Source organism: Eutrigla gurnardus (genome assembly GCF_963514095.1).
Source record: "Eutrigla gurnardus genome assembly, chromosome: 16".
Lineage (NCBI taxonomy): Eukaryota > Metazoa > Chordata > Actinopteri > Perciformes > Triglidae > Eutrigla > Eutrigla gurnardus.
This window is the reverse complement of record NC_139927.1, coordinates 7,171,651-7,187,422: the sequence shown is the minus strand read 5'-3', so window position 1 is coordinate 7,187,422 and position 15,772 is coordinate 7,171,651. Positions and strand designations below refer to the sequence as shown.

Genomic DNA, 15,772 nt, shown 5'->3' with positions numbered 1-15,772 from the left:
CCCCGCACCACTATCCCCAGCCGCAATAATTACACCAGCATAGGAAAGGTAAGTGGGAAAAGTCTGTAGACTGTAGGAGAGCATGGGGTTATGTAACGGACTGTAACCAAGTAGATTCACTAGAGTACTGTACAATTTGAAGTACTACAGCCATATTCCAGTTTTTTTTTTTACTTCACTGCAATTTGGCAGCTTTAGCTCCTTTACAAATTAAGATTTTTGCACACAATATATATTAAAAAAATGCAAGAACAACTAACTCTGCAACTATTTTGGTAATTACTTTTTCATGCAAAAAACAAACAAACAAAAAAACATAATTTTGGCATTTGTATTTTGCGTTCTCAGCTGACATTGACAGAAGGCAGGATGCACCCTGGACACGTCTCCATGGCGATCACAGGACCGACACATAATACATCAACGCTCGCGTTCGCCTTCGAGTCCACAAATGATTTTTCAATTGTTTTTCTCCGTTTTGGTGAGCAGTGTGGTGCACATTCGTTAAGTCTTCTCCTCCAGAGTCCGTGTGAGAAAAGGAGAGAGAGAGAGAGAGAGAGAGATAGAGAGTAGCTAAGGAGTATACCACATCAGCTGGCCACATGGCGGTGCGTGCTGTCATGTTAAACCACTTAGTCTTTGATAGCTATTGCTGCAGCGGTCAAGGGGCAAATCATGTGTGACTTTCACTGCTGTGAGTTGGACGTCTGTCGCTTGTGTGAGTGTGTGTGTGTGTGTGTGTGTGTGTGTGAGAGAGAGAGAGACAGAGAGAGAAGAATACATTAAGTTTAAATAAAATGTGTGTTAAAATCTTGGCCATTCATAAGTCCTTTATAAGTGATGTTTAAACATCTGATATTATGGAAAATAGCCTTGAACTCGATGCTGTGTCATCAAGATCGTGAAATGAACTTGTGAATGGTTCGACCTGTTGTTGTATGTTGTATACTGAGTATTAATGAGATGATTTTTGAGTTTTCTCCAAAATGTGGTGCCGCTTTGGCAAAAATATCAGCTGAATCCTGGGTTTTCAGCACACTTTGTATCTATCTACTGACACAAAGACACCCTCTCTCGACCACATTTAAGAAAGTGAAAGTAGTGCTGCTTTTCATATAAACAGACACAATCCTGGGAAACCTGATGTATTTCATAATCACTGGGAAAGCTTCAACCTTAGATCATACATGTCTATATACTCTCTTAATGATCATATCGACTTCACTGTTGAACTGCAGGTATTATTAGTGATAGTGCTCACTTTCACTTCTTAGTAAAGCGGGAGCTAATTTGACTTGTCGCCACCTCTTTTGTTGTAGTTTTCATTGAAGACTGTATTAATCGTGAGGCAATGGCGCCTAAACGAAGAACATTGAAAAAACTGTGACTCTGATTTCTGTTTGCATCTACCTTGGCTTTGCCATTGCGTGATACAGATAAATAAGAATTCATTTCCTCATTCATGGGCTAAACCACATGATGCAGAGATGAAAAAAAAGCTCCTCCTACCATAGAAGTCAGGAAGAACCTGACAGGAAGAGGCTCCAGTAAATAGGATGTTTTTTTATGTAACAGTTCAGTTGTTTGTTCAACGCGCTTGGAGCTAAACTGAACCACAGCGAATACAAATCAAAACCGATGTGAGAGTGAAAGTAAGCGAGCAGGAGCAACACAATGGCGTCGGCGCCAGAGACGGATTGCTCGTGCCCCTTGTGCTGTGACATCTACAAGGATCCCGTCCTGCTGCTGTGCGGCCACAGCTTCTGCGCGCGCTGTCTCCAGGAGTGGTGGCGCCAAAGTGGACTCCGCACGTGCCCGCTGTGTAAGGAGCTGTTTCCCATGGCTAAGCCTCCACCTAACCTGGCGCTGAAAAACCTCTCCGACGCCCTGAGACGAGAGAAGGACCAGAGAGCCGGTTCGGGGCCTCCTGCTGATGTCATGTGCAGTCTGCATGGCGAGAAACTCAAGCTCTTCTGTCAGGATGACCAGCTGCCCCTCTGCGTCATCTGTAGGGATGCGCAGAAACACAAGAAACACAACTGCGTCCCCCTCGATGAAGCAGCTGGACCCTGCAGGGTAAGCGAGTCCAAGCACTGGTTTATTAAAAACAACTGTGAAACTTCATATTGCACACAACAGGTGAATGTCTTGTGCGATTAAGCCACTGTTTTTTTATGTATGCAATGTAAATTGTAGGCCCAACTCAAGCTGAAAATTATGCATTTGAAGACCAAACTGGGCTTGTTGGAAGCACAAAAGGTCCAGTGTAATGACATGGCCGGCCAAATCAAGGTGAGTCTGACACATGATGAGGCAGAAACCTCGACATACATGTTCCTTTATTTAAAAAAAACAACATGTTTCTCTTCCCTCAGCTTCAGGATCAGCAGACAGAGAAGAAGATCAAAGAGGAGTTACAGAAGCTTCACCAGTTCCTGCGTGCAGAGGAAGCCACTCGGATAAAAGCGCTGAAGTGCGAGGCCGGGGTAAAGAGTGACGCAATGAAGATCAGGATTGTTAATTTGACTGCAGAGATCACATCCCTCAAAGACAAAATCCAAACTGCAGAGAGGGAGGCGGCAGCTAAGGATGTCTCATTCATGCTGGTACTGATGATCTGTATTCATTCATATACCTTTCTTAATATTGAATAGCGGTAGTAATTTGTTATCCTGTTTTTTCTTTATTTGACAGAATGTCAAATCCATTATGGAGCGGTAAGTAGTTTCCTTACACAATCTATCAAAACTGAATTATAATCAGGGCTGATGGTACAGCAGTTTGGCTCCGGATTGAAAAGTTTAGAGGAGAATGAAGCCGACTTCTCTCTTCGAAGGTGGGAAAGTTATCGTACATTTCTAAAAGTGAAACCTACTTTGAATGTTTTGACATTGTGTGGGGATAGTGGACTGACAAACCAAATCATTATATAGAAAGGTAACTAATAAGTGTCAATACGTCATATGGCAATAGAAGAATAAATAGCATGACAAATACAGAAAAAATGGTTTGATATGATAAAAAGGATTATAACCAACCCAGTCACCAGAAAAACATTTTTGGCATTGTGTCATGCTTGGACAGAGGAGAGGACTCAGATGCAGATTGGGAACGGGTTAAACAGGCTTTTAATCAGAATCTTGGCATTCAAGACAGTGGGCCCTAGTTTCGTAGACCAGGTGCAGTCAGCTCTCAAGGTGCTTTCCCACAGGCAACGGTGTTTCCCCGCGTCCCATTCATTGTCTATGTGAAAAGCCGTGCAATGCATTCTAGTAGCGTAGCGGCAAATGTCGACGAGTTGGCCGCTCCTCATTTGCATAAAGTTGAAGTCGAATCTACTTTATGCTAATCAGAGGCGCCGGGCTCGACTCGCCGCCTCGGGAACGCTCGCGAAAATCTTCTAGACTGAATGTTGTCGATCTAAAATAAAGACAGATTCAGCAACTGCATAGCTTATTTCTCGCTTAAACTGTTATCAGAAACACCTTTCGGTCAACTATTTTCGTAGAATAAGAGAAAGTTTCCAAACGAGCCGCCATGTTGGTCTGCGTGAACTCCAGAGCAGACGGGACAGCAGTGAAAGCGATCGTCCAATCAGGTGCAGCCATGAAGTGTGCGCCTGATTGTATGAAGGAGAGCGCCTGTCAATCAATCGCCTGGATGTTTGTGCTTCAATATCAATTAAAAAAATGTATCAAGTCAATTTTATTTTACGTCATTTATTTCATTTCTTTTATGCCAGCTGTTGTCCAATGAAGGAAACGGTCAAATGATCCCATGTTAGCATCCAGTGAGGGTGTCAAATGGGTGTGACATGGCTCTTCTGACGACTAAAAAAAAAAAAAAAAAAACATGCTACAATACAGCTTAAAGCGAAACAAATAAAGAAAAATGCAGCTTCAGCCAGTCTGATGATCTTCATTGGGAATCTTTGGTGCATAGCACAGAGGTGAATCATCGTGAAGCAATGCCTAATGTGTACCATCTCTCTCTCTCTCTCTGATTAGCATAAAGTAGATTCGACTTCAACTTTATGCAAATGAGAAGCGGCCAGCGCGCCGTCTCTCGACATTCGCCGCGACGCTACCAGAATGCATTGCACAGCTTTTCACATAGACAATAGGCGAATTCGACTTGATGTAGCCGCCTGCAGCGCGCTACCTAACGTGATGTATTGTGGGTTGAAAGCGATGCATGATGGCTAGAATTGTGTCCGACTTAGCAGCCGACTGCAAAGACGTCACAGGGTCGCGACCATATCACGTGACCCAAAACATCGTGGGAACAAGTTTTTAAGAGGCGCTTCTTGCAGCGCTTGGCAGCGCGGTCTACGACGGCTGCAACCGGCTTGTCCACACCTCCGCTACAGTGGAATGGTTCTCATTGGTTAAAAGTTCAATGACGTGTGTTCAGGTCCGCACTCGGCAGCCACCTTGTGGTGAAATGATACTTTTTATTTTGGTCGCATTGATCTCATGGCTTGATCTTAAGTTCTGTGCATTGTGTTGTGAGTAGGCCTATTATATGTGAGGTCTGGTTAATACAAACATAGAATGATAATACAAATATACTGGGAAAAAAAAGCCCTTCCACATGTTGCCTTGCGTGTGTGTGTGTGTATGTATGTATTTATGTAAATATGTATGTGTGTGTGTGTGTGTGTGTGTGTGTGTGTGTGTAATACATATATATATATGTGTATATAACATATCCTCTTTGGTTTGCTGCTGTGTTCAATCGCTTGAGCACCATAGTCACGTTGACTTTGTTGTCCGACTTGACGGCGTTTGGCTGCCGTCTCTTTTAGAGCCCGCCCCCTCAGACACCTGCAGCTCTCGTCGGCGTGGTAAGTCAAGTCAAGTCAAGCCAAGACCATCCCGAACAAGCCTATTGGCTGCGTTTCGGATCGCATGCATTTGCGCCGATGCATGCACGAGACGTGAGAGGATCCGCCGGAACTCGTCATAAACACGCCAAGTTCCCACCACGTCAAGTCGGACACAGGTGCACTTCACAGACTTTTTTTATTTTTTTTTTTATTTAAACTTTATTAATAATTGTATACATAACAAAAACTATCGCGCCAGGGGAAACTTCACGGACTTTGCACAAAGAATATATGGCCTGCACCGGTGGCGCTGGCTTTCTTCGTCGCTGACGAATTCGAGCCGAGGCATTTGAAGTCCCGTTGTTGACGGAGGCTGAGGAATTTTCTCACGTGGGAAATACCACGTGATAATTCTAACCAACTAGGGCAACGTTGAGGGGAGTGTCTTATGTCCGCACTTATTTCAGACCATCTGCAGAGAAAAGCATGCGAAGGGAGGTACCTGGATATACCGTGAGTTTTTAAAGTCATGTGACATGTCGCAAAGGGAAGTTATCACCAGCATTTGTGACGTTTTTTTCCCAGAATGCCTGGTTTTGCGAGGCAAATGCATGCGCATGCTTGATTCGAAACGCGCCTATTAACAATGCCGATATTAAAAAAACAGGAGAGAGAGAGGGAGATGTTTTGGTCCGAGAGGCTGAGTTTCCGTTACGCGTGCCATCCGCCTTTGATCTGACGTCAGATGTGACGGGACAATCTATATAGATATAAATTCACGTGTTGATTCAATTAGTTGCATTAAATAGTGTTTGTTGTGATTATTTATTGCATTTAAATGTGCCTGGAACTGTGGAAACCTGCCTGTGAGGTCTCGGTGACGTGTGCGCACTGCCGTCAGCCACAAAACTTCCGCTACGCCAAGCTGAATCTGTGACGCCTCCCCCTGCTGCGCCGCCACACCCATCTTGGCGCAGGCGATCCACCAAACTGCCAAACTGACCGTGCGCAAGGCTGCGCGGGTCGAAACTTGCATTACGCCGGCTCCGCCACCCTGCGCAGCACTGCGCTGCGCCACGAAACTAGGGCCCAGAGAGACAAAATAGGCTATGAAACCTAAACCAGACTATGACCAAAAAAAAAGCAAGCACTATGAAAACTACAACCTGAAAATCACTCACAAGGAGGATCAAGGTGAAAGGCTACAAACTTAAACTACACTATTCCGAGCTAAAAAAAAAAAGAATAAAAAAAAAAAAGATACAAACAAAAGATCGCCCCTAAAGGCGGGTCCACACCGCACCGACTGCCCGACTCGCGTCGGTAAATGAAGTCGGGCTACTTAATATGGCCGACTCGAATGGCGGATTACACATTTGAATCGGCTGAAATGAACGCAGATGTGGGCCGATTCGAGCGACCACACCAAGGAGACTCATGTCACGGACGCCGACTCTCTCAAAGACGCCAATTTTCGGTCCGGTGTGGACCCGCCTTAAGGGAGGAAAAACAACAAGGCTATGAACACGGCTACAAACTTAAACACTCAAACAAAACACGCTAACCAAAAAAACATATCAAATTCAGATCACTCTTCTAGAGGTACAAAACAACGCAGAACAAGCTTGACGAGAATACTGTGGCAAGGCTATGGATCAGGGTTGGAGGCATAATGGAAGTATAATGGATAATGGGGAAAAGGTGGAAACAATCAGGAATCAGGGATGACGTCAGACCGGGGACACATGAGGAAGAGCAAGTGACCTGAAACGAGAGCGGAGTTACTTTTCAAAATAAAACAGGAAATTCACAAGACAAAAACCAAGACAAGACAAAACCTCACCGCGGCGTGACACATTGTATGTTTCTGCAACCAAAAATGTGTTTCATTCACACATTTTTTTTGCCTAATATAACACATGCTGAAACCTGCGATCCCACGTGGTTTACTTAAAAGGAGTAAAACTACTCGGTTAGCATCAGTCCACTTAACAGGATTATCCAATGCAACATTCTGTAACAAGTCTAAACTCAACATTTACTTTTAATTTCACATGGGACATGAACAGTGATTTCCTTGGTGAAAGTCCTGTGATGCTTTGGCATTTGCTGCTTTGCATCAAACAAAAATGCAACCAATCTGTAAAAATATATGCGACTGCTAATCTGTGGCTGCCTGTTGTTCCTTCAGAGCCCAATGCAACCTGCCAGAACCAGAGGCTCCATTGGGAGCCCTGGTCGATGAGGCCAAACATCTGGGGAACCTGCTGTACACAGTTTGGACGAAGATGCAGAGCATCATCCAATACAGTGAGCAAAGTGTCCCTGCCTTGTCACATTTTTTATGTTTTAATTTGCAGTATCATGTACAGAACTAGGCTGCCCTTCTGTAAATACACTGTAACGCTTTGGTTCAACTAAACTTTCCCTTTTGTTTTCTGTTATTTTCTCTGAAGCTCCTGTGACTCTGGACCCCAACACTGGCAGCTCTTCAGTGACTATATCAGAACTGTCCTCTTCAGCGATCGAGCGAATGAATTCACTTTCACAGAAACGCCTTTTCCGTAGAAAGTAAAATCCGTCCAGCTGAATTGTCACTGGGAATAAAAAAAGCCAGATAAACAATCGCGATTACAGCAAACAAAGAACAACGTGAGGCCTAACTTTTGTACCTTATTAACAACAATGGTTTTCCCTGTTTTTCTTTAGTCCACCTTTCAAAAGAAAAGGGCACTGCACTGATTTTACCCCGCAGCAACCTGCGGGTCTGAAAAGTGAAGTAAATGCAGAACTTGCATTATTTGTAATAGACAGCAGGGGGCGACTCAAGAAAAAACGTTTACAGTCTCGATTGCTAGTTTCAAGTCTTCTTCAGTAACTAAAGGTCCCTTTTAGAGTAAAACAGATGGTAAAGCAGGGTATGCTTCAGGGTCTGTATATTCAACTTTTACAGGATATTTTCAATTCATGAAAACTAATCTTAACTCTTTTTGATCGTCTCACTACTGCAAGAAGTCTCACGTCACAGGGACTATGTCCACTTCTTATATACAGTCTATGACTTTTACACATGAGGTCCAGTTTCCTCTTCATTGTAATGTAACATGGGATTTATGAGTGTTTGTTATGGACTCATCATATGTATAGATGACACATGCATAATGTTGTCTTTGCCTCTGGATACGCTTTGAAAATGGGGTTTGAAAGATACGGGCATCATCTAATGAAAGATGCTGTTGAGTTGCATTTTGGGAAATGGAGGTTGTCTCATAGGGAATAATCATATTTAAATCTAGCTGAATGATAAATCGAGGGTATATCTGTTCATCGTAATCCATTTTATGGTTTTGGGATTGTGATGTCCTGCAAATGTGAGGTGAATGAGAGAGATGTTTAGAGTCAAATCTGCATGTTATCAGATTAAGATTGAGGCTGTTTTGCTTGTTTCATAATGTTGTCATAATTTTTTATTTTTTTGGAGAGGCAACTTTTTGATTTGGGGCTATGGAAACTTGTTTGTCCTTCAATATCAATTAAAAAAATGTATCAAGTCAATTTTATTTTACTTCATTTATTTCATTTCTGTCATGCCAGCTGTTGTGCAATGAAGGAAACGGTCAAATGATCCCATGTTAGCATCCAGTGAGGGTGTCAAATGGGTGTGACATGGCTCTTCTGACGACATAAAAAAAAAAAGCTAAACAGAGATGGATGTGTTCATACGTTCAAATTTAATTTGAGAATGTGAGGGAATTTGGCTGCTTGGCATAAATGTGTCATTTTGCAAGCAGGCATCGCTACATGTTTCGTAGTTATGAATTGAAAGCGAGCCCCAAGTGTTAAGTTAACTGCGACTGATTGCCTGGCAAATTTCACATTTTGGAAAATATATCCCTTCTTTACATTTCCATTTTTTTAATTGTTTTTTTTTTTTAACCTCTCTCTCTACAAATCATCATTCTTCCTGTACAAACCATGACATCAGCTCAAAGGAATGGCGGCAAACCAGCGTATCCAACTTTTCTTTCTCGAAATCCCCCCTTTGAACGATCAATCACTCGATGTTGACCAGAGTAGAATACATCAGATGTTATTCTACTGAAGGTCCCGTTTTTCAACTGATCAAATGAAATGAACTCGTGAATGGTTCGACCTGTTGTTGTATGTTGTATACTGAGTATTAATGAGATGCCTTGCACGGGTTGAACACCAGGAAGTGCAGACCTTACAGTATTTTACAGGAGTTTTCTCCAAAATGTGGTGCCGTTTTGGCAAAAATATCAGCTGAATCCTGGGTTTTCAGCACACTTTGTATGACACAAAGACACCCTCTCTCGACCTCATTTAAGAACGTGAAAGTAGTGCTGCTTTTCATATAAACAGACACAATCCTGGGAAACCTGATGTATTTCATAATCACTGGGAAAGCTTCAACCCTCGATCATACATGTGTATATACTCTCTTAATAATCATATCGACTTCACTGTTGAACTGCAGGTATTATTAGTGATAGTGCTCACTTTCACTTTCACTTCTTAGTAAAGTGGGCTAAACCACATGATGCAGAGATGAAAAAAAAGCTCCTCCTACTTTACATAGAAGTCAGGAAGAACCTGACAGGAAGAGGCTCCAGTAAATAGGATGTTTTTTATGTAACAGCAGTTTGTTTAACGCGCTTGGAGCTAAACTGAACCACAGCGAAAACAAACTGAAACCGGTGTGAAAGTGAAAGTAAGCGAGCAGGAGCAACACAATGGCGTCGGCGCCAGAGACGGATTGGTCGTGCCCCGTTTGCTGTGACATCTACAAGGATCCCGTCCTGCTGCTTTGCGGCCACAGCTTCTGCGCCCACTGTCTCCAGGAGTGGTGGCGCCAGAGTGGACTCCACACGTGCCCGGTGTGTAAGGAGCTGTTTCCCATGGCTCAGCCTCCACGTAACCTGGCGCTGAGAGACCTCTCCGACGCCCTGAGACGAGAGAAGGACCAGAGAGCCGGTTCGGGGCCTCCTGCTGACGTCATGTGCAGTCTGCACGGCGAGAAACTCAAGCTCTTCTGTCAGGACGACCAGCAGCTCATCTGCGTCATCTGTAGGGATGCGCAGAAACACAAGAAACACAACTGCGTCCCCCTCGATGAAGCAGCTGGACCCTGCAGGGTAAGCGAGTCCAAGCACTGGTTTGTTAAAAACAACTGTGAAACTTATTATTGCACACAACATGCGAATATCTTGTATGACTAAACCACTGTTTTTTTTATGTATGCAAATGTGAATTGTAGGCCCAACTCAAGCTGAAAATTATGCATTTGAAGACCAAACTGGGCACGTTTGAAGCACAAAAGCTCCAGTGTAATGAAATGGCCGGCCACATCAAGGTGAGTCTGACACATGATGAGGCAGAAACCGACATACATGTTCCTTTAATTAAAAACAACATGTTTCTCTTCCCTCAGCTTCAGGATCAACAGACAGAGAAGTCGATCAAAGAGGAGTTTCAGAAGCTTCACCAGTTCCTGCGTGCAGAGGAAGCCACTCGGATAAAAGCGCTGAAGTACGAGGCCGGGGTAAAGAGTGAAGCAATGAACATCAGGCTTGTTAATTTGACTGCAGAGATCAAATCCCTGAAAGACAAAATCCAAACCGCAAAGAGGGAGGCGGCAGCTGAGGATGTCTCATTCATGCTGGTACTGATGATCTGTATTCATTCATATACCTTTCTTAATATTGAATAGCGGTAGTAATTCGTTAATCTGTTTTTTCTTTATTTGACAGAATGTCAAATCCATTATGAAGCGGTAAGTAGTTTCCTTACACAATCTATCAAAACTGAATTATAATCAGGCTGATGGTACAGCAGTTTTGCTCCGGATTGAAAAGTTTAGAGAATGAAGCCGACTTCTCTCCTCAAAGGTGGGAAAGTTATCGTACATTTCCAAAAGTGAAACCTACTGTTGTTTTAACATTGTGTGGGGATACTGGACTGACAAACCAAATCACTATATAGGAAGGTAACTAATAAGTGTCTATACGTTGTATGGCAATAGAAGAATAAATACCAATAAAAATACAGAAAAATTGGTTTGATATGATGAAAAGGATTATAACCAACCCAGTCACCAGAAAACAATGTTGGCATTGTATGTTTCTGCAACCAAAAATGTGTTTTATTCACACATTATTTTAGCCTAATATCACACATGCTGAAACCTGCGATTCCCACATGGTTTACTTAAAAGGAGTAAAACTTTGGTGAAAGTCCTGTGATTCTTTGGCATTTGCTGCTTTGCATCAAACAAAAATGCAACCAATCTGTAAAAATATATGCGACTGCTAATCTGTGGCTGCCTGATGTTCCTTCAGAGCCCAATGCAACCTGCCAGAACCAGAGGCTCCATTGGGAGCCCTGGTCGATGAGGCCAAACACCTGGGGAACCTGCTGTTCACAGTTTGGATGAAGATGAAGACCATCATCCAATACAGTGAGCAAAGTGTTCCTGCCTTGTCACATTTTTTACGGTTTATTTTGCAGTATCATGTACAGAACTAGGCTGCCCTTCTGTAAATACACTGTAACGCTTTGGTTCAACTAAACTTTCCCTTTTGTTTTCTGTTATTTTCTCTGAAGCTCCTGTGACTCTGGACCCCAACACTGGCTGCTCTTTATTGACTATATCAGAACACATGACCCGATCAACGACCGAGCACAAGAGTCATCCACTTCCTTCAAACCCAGAAAGGCGGTACAACGGTGTTCTCGGCTCGGAAGGCTTTAGCTCTGGAAAGCACAGTTGGGACCTGGATGTGGGGGATTATTGGACCGTCGGTGTGGCTGTTAAAACCAAGTGCCCATCTTCTGAAAAGATCTGGGGCATGTGCATGTGCCCTTGCACATACTTTCTGTATGAACATACTCCAGATCATGGGAAACTTTTACTTAAAGATTCATTCCCCAAAAAGATCAGAGTGCAGCTAGATTACGACCAAGGAATACTATCATTTTCGGACCTCGATAGGAAAACACATGTACACACCATCAAATACATTTTCACAGAAACGGTTTTTCCATATGTTAGATGGAACGCAAAAATCCTACCAGCTGAATTGTCAGTGACAATAAAAAAAGCCAAATAAACAATCACGATTATAGCAAAAGTCTAAACAACAACGTGAGGCCTTATTTTTGTATTATTAACAACAATGGTTTTACCTGTTTTTCTTATTTAGTCCACCTTTAAAAAGAAAAGGGGCACTGCACTGATTTTACCCCGCAGCAACCTGCGGGTCTGAAAAGTGAAGTAAATGCAGAACTTGCATGATTTCTAATAGACAGCAGGGGGCGACTCAAGAAAAAAAAATCACATTTTATAGAAGTCAAAGAAAAGTCAAAGAAATTGAGCCTACTTCTCACTTGATTTACTCAGTAAACGTTTATGTTCTCCATTGCTAGTTTCAAGTCTTCTTCAGCAAAATGTTCATTTAGTAACTTAAGGTCCCGTTTACAGTAAAATGGATGGTAAAGCAGGGTATGCTTCAGGGTCTGTATATTCATCTTTTACAGGATGTTTTCAATTCATGAAAACTAATAGTAACAGCTAGTAGTCTCATGTCCACTTCTTATATACAGTCTATGACTTTTACACATGAGGTCCAGTTTCCTCTTCATTGTAATGTAACATGGGATTTATGAGTGTTTGTTATGGATGTATGTAGATAACACATGCATAATGTTGTCTGTGCCTCTGGATACGCTTTGAAAGTGGGGTTTGAAAGTTACGGGCATTTAGGAGGCAAGGAGGGTCTAATGAAAGATGCTGTTGAGTTGCATTTTGGGAAATGGAGGTTGTCTCATACTAAGGAATAATCATCGGTTTTAAATCTAGCTCTCCAACTTCATGGAAGTCCAATAATAAATAATGTTTTGGGGATTGTGATGTCTTGCAAATGTGAGGTGAATGAGAGAGATGTTTAGAGTGAAATCTGCATGTTATCAGATTAAGATTGAGGCTGTTTTGCTTATTTCATATGTTCATGTTTGGAGTTCTTTATATTCTTTCCGTATCTGAACTGCAAAATCCTTGTTTTCGAGAGGCACATTTTTGATTTGGGGCTATGGAAACTTGTTTGTGCTTCAATATCAGTCAAAAATGTATCAAGTCAATTTTATTTTAAGTCATTTCTTTCATTTCTTTCATGCCAGCTGTTGTGCAATGAAGGAAACAGTCAGATGATCCCATGTTAGCATCCAGTGAGGGTGTCAAATGGGTGTGACATGGCTCTTCTGACGACTAAAAAAAAAAAGCTAAACAGAGATGGATGTGTTCATACGTTCAAATTTAATTTGAGAATGTGAGGGAATTTGGCTGCTTGGCATAAATGTGTCATTTTGCAAGCAGGCATCGCTACATGTTTCATAGTTATGAATTGAAAGCGAGCCCCAATTGTTAAGTTAACTGCAACTGATTGCCTGGCAAATTCCACATTTTGGAAAACCATGACATCAGCTCAAAGGAATGGCGGCAAACCAGCGTATCCAACTTTTCTTTCTCGAAGTCCCCCCTTTGAACGATCAATCACTCGATGTTGACCGGAGTAGAATACGTCAGATGTTATTCTACTGAAGGTCCCGTTTTTCAACTAATCAGATGAAATGAACTTGTGAATGGTTGGACCTGTTGTTGTATGTTGTATACTGAGTATTAATGAGATGCCTTACACGGGTTGAACACCAGGAAGTGCAGATCTTACAGTATTTTACAGGAGTTTTCTCCAAAATGTGGTGCCGTTTTGGCAAAAATATCAGCTGAATCCTGGGTTTTCAGCACACTTTGTATCTATCTACTGACACAAAGACACCCTCTCTCGACCACATTTAAGAAAGTGAAAGTAGTGCTGCTTTTCATTTAAACAGACACAATCCTGGGAAACCTGATGTATTTCTTAATCACTGGGAAAGCTTCAACCCTCGATCATACATGTGTATATACTCTCTTAATGATCATATCGACTCCACTGTTGAACTGCAGGTATTATTAGTGATAGTGCTCACTTTCACTTTCACTTCTTAGTAAAGTGGGCTAAACCACATGATGCAGAGATGAAAAAAAAAAGCTCCTCCTACTTTACATAGAAGTCAGGAAGAAACGGACAGGAAGAGGCTCCAGTAAATAGGATGTTTTTTTATGTAACAGCGGTTTGTTTAACGCGCTTGGAGCTAAACTGAACCAGAGCAAAAAAACAAACTGAAACCGGTGTGAGAGTGAAAGTAAGCGAGCAGGAGCAACACAATGGCGTCGGCGCCAGAGACGGATTGGTCGTGCCCCGTGTGCTGTGACATCTACAAGGATCCCGTCGTGCTGCTTTGCGGCCACAGCTTCTGCGCGCGCTGTCTCCAGGAGTGGTGGCGCCAGAGTGGACTCCGCACGTGCCCGCTGTGTAAGGAGCTGTTTCCCATGGCTAAGCCTCCACGTAACCTGGCGCTGAGAGACCTCTCCGACGCCCTGAGACGAGAGAAGGACCAGAGAGCCGGTTCGGGGCCTCCTGCTGACGTCATGTGCAGTCTGCACGGCGAGAAACTCAAGGGCTGCGTTTCAATAACGGTTTGAGTCGCCCTCGCTCACTTGCCCTAAGCCCTTGCTATGACGTCACACGGAGGCCACTTGGAGGGCGGAGGGAAAGAGGGCGGAGGGGGAGTGAAAGAGGTAAATGGAACACACCTGCCCTCGTTCACTAACAGCCCAGACAATCATGGATCAACCACACGTTGTTGGAGTAGCGCTATACTGCCTATTCCAAATTACACAGAATATGCGGAGACTCATTTCATTGAGACGAAGACGTATTCTACGCTTGATGGCAATACGTCGGCTTATTTACTTACACTTGTAAACGTTGGGCTCTGCCATAACTCTGCAACAGACAGTCTGATTGCACAATTTAAGAAAATGAATTAAATTGAATTCTACTTTCTTCTTCTTCCTTGGTGGTGAATAGACAGCAGACAATGGTGTTTGAGGTTCATTATCGCCACCGCATGGACATATTTTTCGTGCACCACTGCAATGCATTGTGGGTGATATACAGCTCTGAAGTGGCCATCGTTGTTCACTCGATCACTCAGCCCTCAAGGGTCGATCTCACGGAGTTCACTTCAGCTGTTCAGGGAAATGGAACAGCCCTTAAGATGGCGGCGGGGATTCCCCCGAGGGCAAGTGCTTAGGGCAAGTGAGCGAGGGCGACTCAAACCGTTATTGAAACGCAGCTAAGCTCTTCTGTCAGGACGACCAGCAGCTCATCTGCGTCATCTGTAGGGATGCGCAGAAACACAAGAAACACAACTGCGTCCCCCTCGATGAAGCAACTGGACCCTGCAGGGTAAGCCAGTCCAAGCACTTGTTTATTAAAAACAACTGCAAAACTTCATATTGCACACAACATGCGAATATCTTGTATGACTAAACCACTGTTTTTTTATGTATGCAAATGTAAATTGTAGGCCCAACTCAAGCTGAAAATTAGGTATTTGAGGACCAAACTGGGCTTGTTTGAAGCACAAAAGGTCCAGTGTAATGAAATGGCCGGCCTCATCAAGGTGAGTCTGACACATGATGAGGCAGAAACCGACATACATGTTCCTTTAATTTAAAAAAACAACATGTTTCTCTTCCCTCAGCTTCAGGATCAGCAGACAGAGAAGTCGATCAAAGAGGAGTTTCAGAAGCTTCACCAGTTCCTGCGTGCAGAGGAAGCCACTCGGATAAAAGCGCTGAAGTACGAGGCCGGGGAAAAGAGTGAAGCAATGAACATCAGGATTGTTAATTTGACTGCAGAGATCAATCCCTGAAAGACAAAATCCAAACCGCAGAGAGGGAGGCGGCAGCTAAGGATGTCTCATTCATGCTGGTACTGATGATCTGTATTCATATACCTTTCTTAAAGTGATGGTTCG

The 15,772-nt window shown here is 43.1% G+C and overlaps 2 protein-coding genes across 3 annotated transcripts; both read left to right on the top strand.

Moving 5' to 3' along the window:
• Positions 1–1,407: 1,407 nt before the first annotated feature.
• LOC311027020 (zinc-binding protein A33-like) lies at positions 1,408–8,383 on the top strand. The gene is made up of 6 exons (XM_084030775.1): positions 1,408–2,076; positions 2,197–2,292; positions 2,376–2,606; positions 2,695–2,717; positions 7,020–7,138; positions 7,285–8,383. The coding sequence occupies exons 1-6, from the start codon at positions 1,675–1,677 to the stop codon at positions 7,401–7,403; spliced, it is 990 nt and encodes a 329-aa protein (XP_083886901.1). The 5' UTR covers positions 1,408–1,674; the 3' UTR covers positions 7,404–8,383.
• Positions 8,384–9,425: 1,042 nt separating this feature from the next.
• Positions 9,426–13,051, top strand: LOC311027018 (zinc-binding protein A33-like). Of its 2 annotated transcripts, XM_084030773.1 has the most exons (6): positions 9,426–9,984; positions 10,107–10,202; positions 10,281–10,511; positions 10,600–10,622; positions 11,188–11,306; positions 11,453–13,051. In XM_084030773.1, the coding sequence occupies exons 1-6, from the start codon at positions 9,583–9,585 to the stop codon at positions 11,956–11,958; spliced, it is 1,377 nt and encodes a 458-aa protein (XP_083886899.1). In that variant the 5' UTR covers positions 9,426–9,582; the 3' UTR covers positions 11,959–13,051. The 2 variants fall into 2 exon arrangements, 1 of the variants encoding a protein (XP_083886899.1); XR_014598543.1 differs by lacking the exon at positions 10,600–10,622 and having other exon boundaries at positions 11,453–11,593.
• Positions 13,052–15,772: the final 2,721 nt, after the last annotated feature.

What these genes read in the sequence shown, in the direction of transcription:
- LOC311027020 (XM_084030775.1), top strand. Translation starts at nt 1,675, where the DNA reads ATGGCGTCGGCGCCAGAGACGGATTGCTCGTGCCCCTTGTGCTGTGAC. An exon ending in AAGCAGCTGGACCCTGCAGG is followed by an intron (nt 2,077 to 2,196) that starts GTAAGCGAGTCC and finishes TGTAAATTGTAG; the next exon opens with GCCCAACTCAAGCTGAAAAT. An exon ending in GTCAAATCCATTATGGAGCG is followed by an intron (nt 2,718 to 7,019) that starts GTAAGTAGTTTC and finishes TTGTTCCTTCAG; the next exon opens with AGCCCAATGCAACCTGCCAG.
- LOC311027018 (XM_084030773.1), top strand. Translation starts at nt 9,583, where the DNA reads ATGGCGTCGGCGCCAGAGACGGATTGGTCGTGCCCCGTTTGCTGTGAC. An exon ending in AAATGGCCGGCCACATCAAG is followed by an intron (nt 10,203 to 10,280) that starts GTGAGTCTGACA and finishes CTCTTCCCTCAG; the next exon opens with CTTCAGGATCAACAGACAGA. An exon ending in AGGATGTCTCATTCATGCTG is followed by an intron (nt 10,512 to 10,599) that starts GTACTGATGATC and finishes TTTATTTGACAG; the next exon opens with AATGTCAAATCCATTATGAA.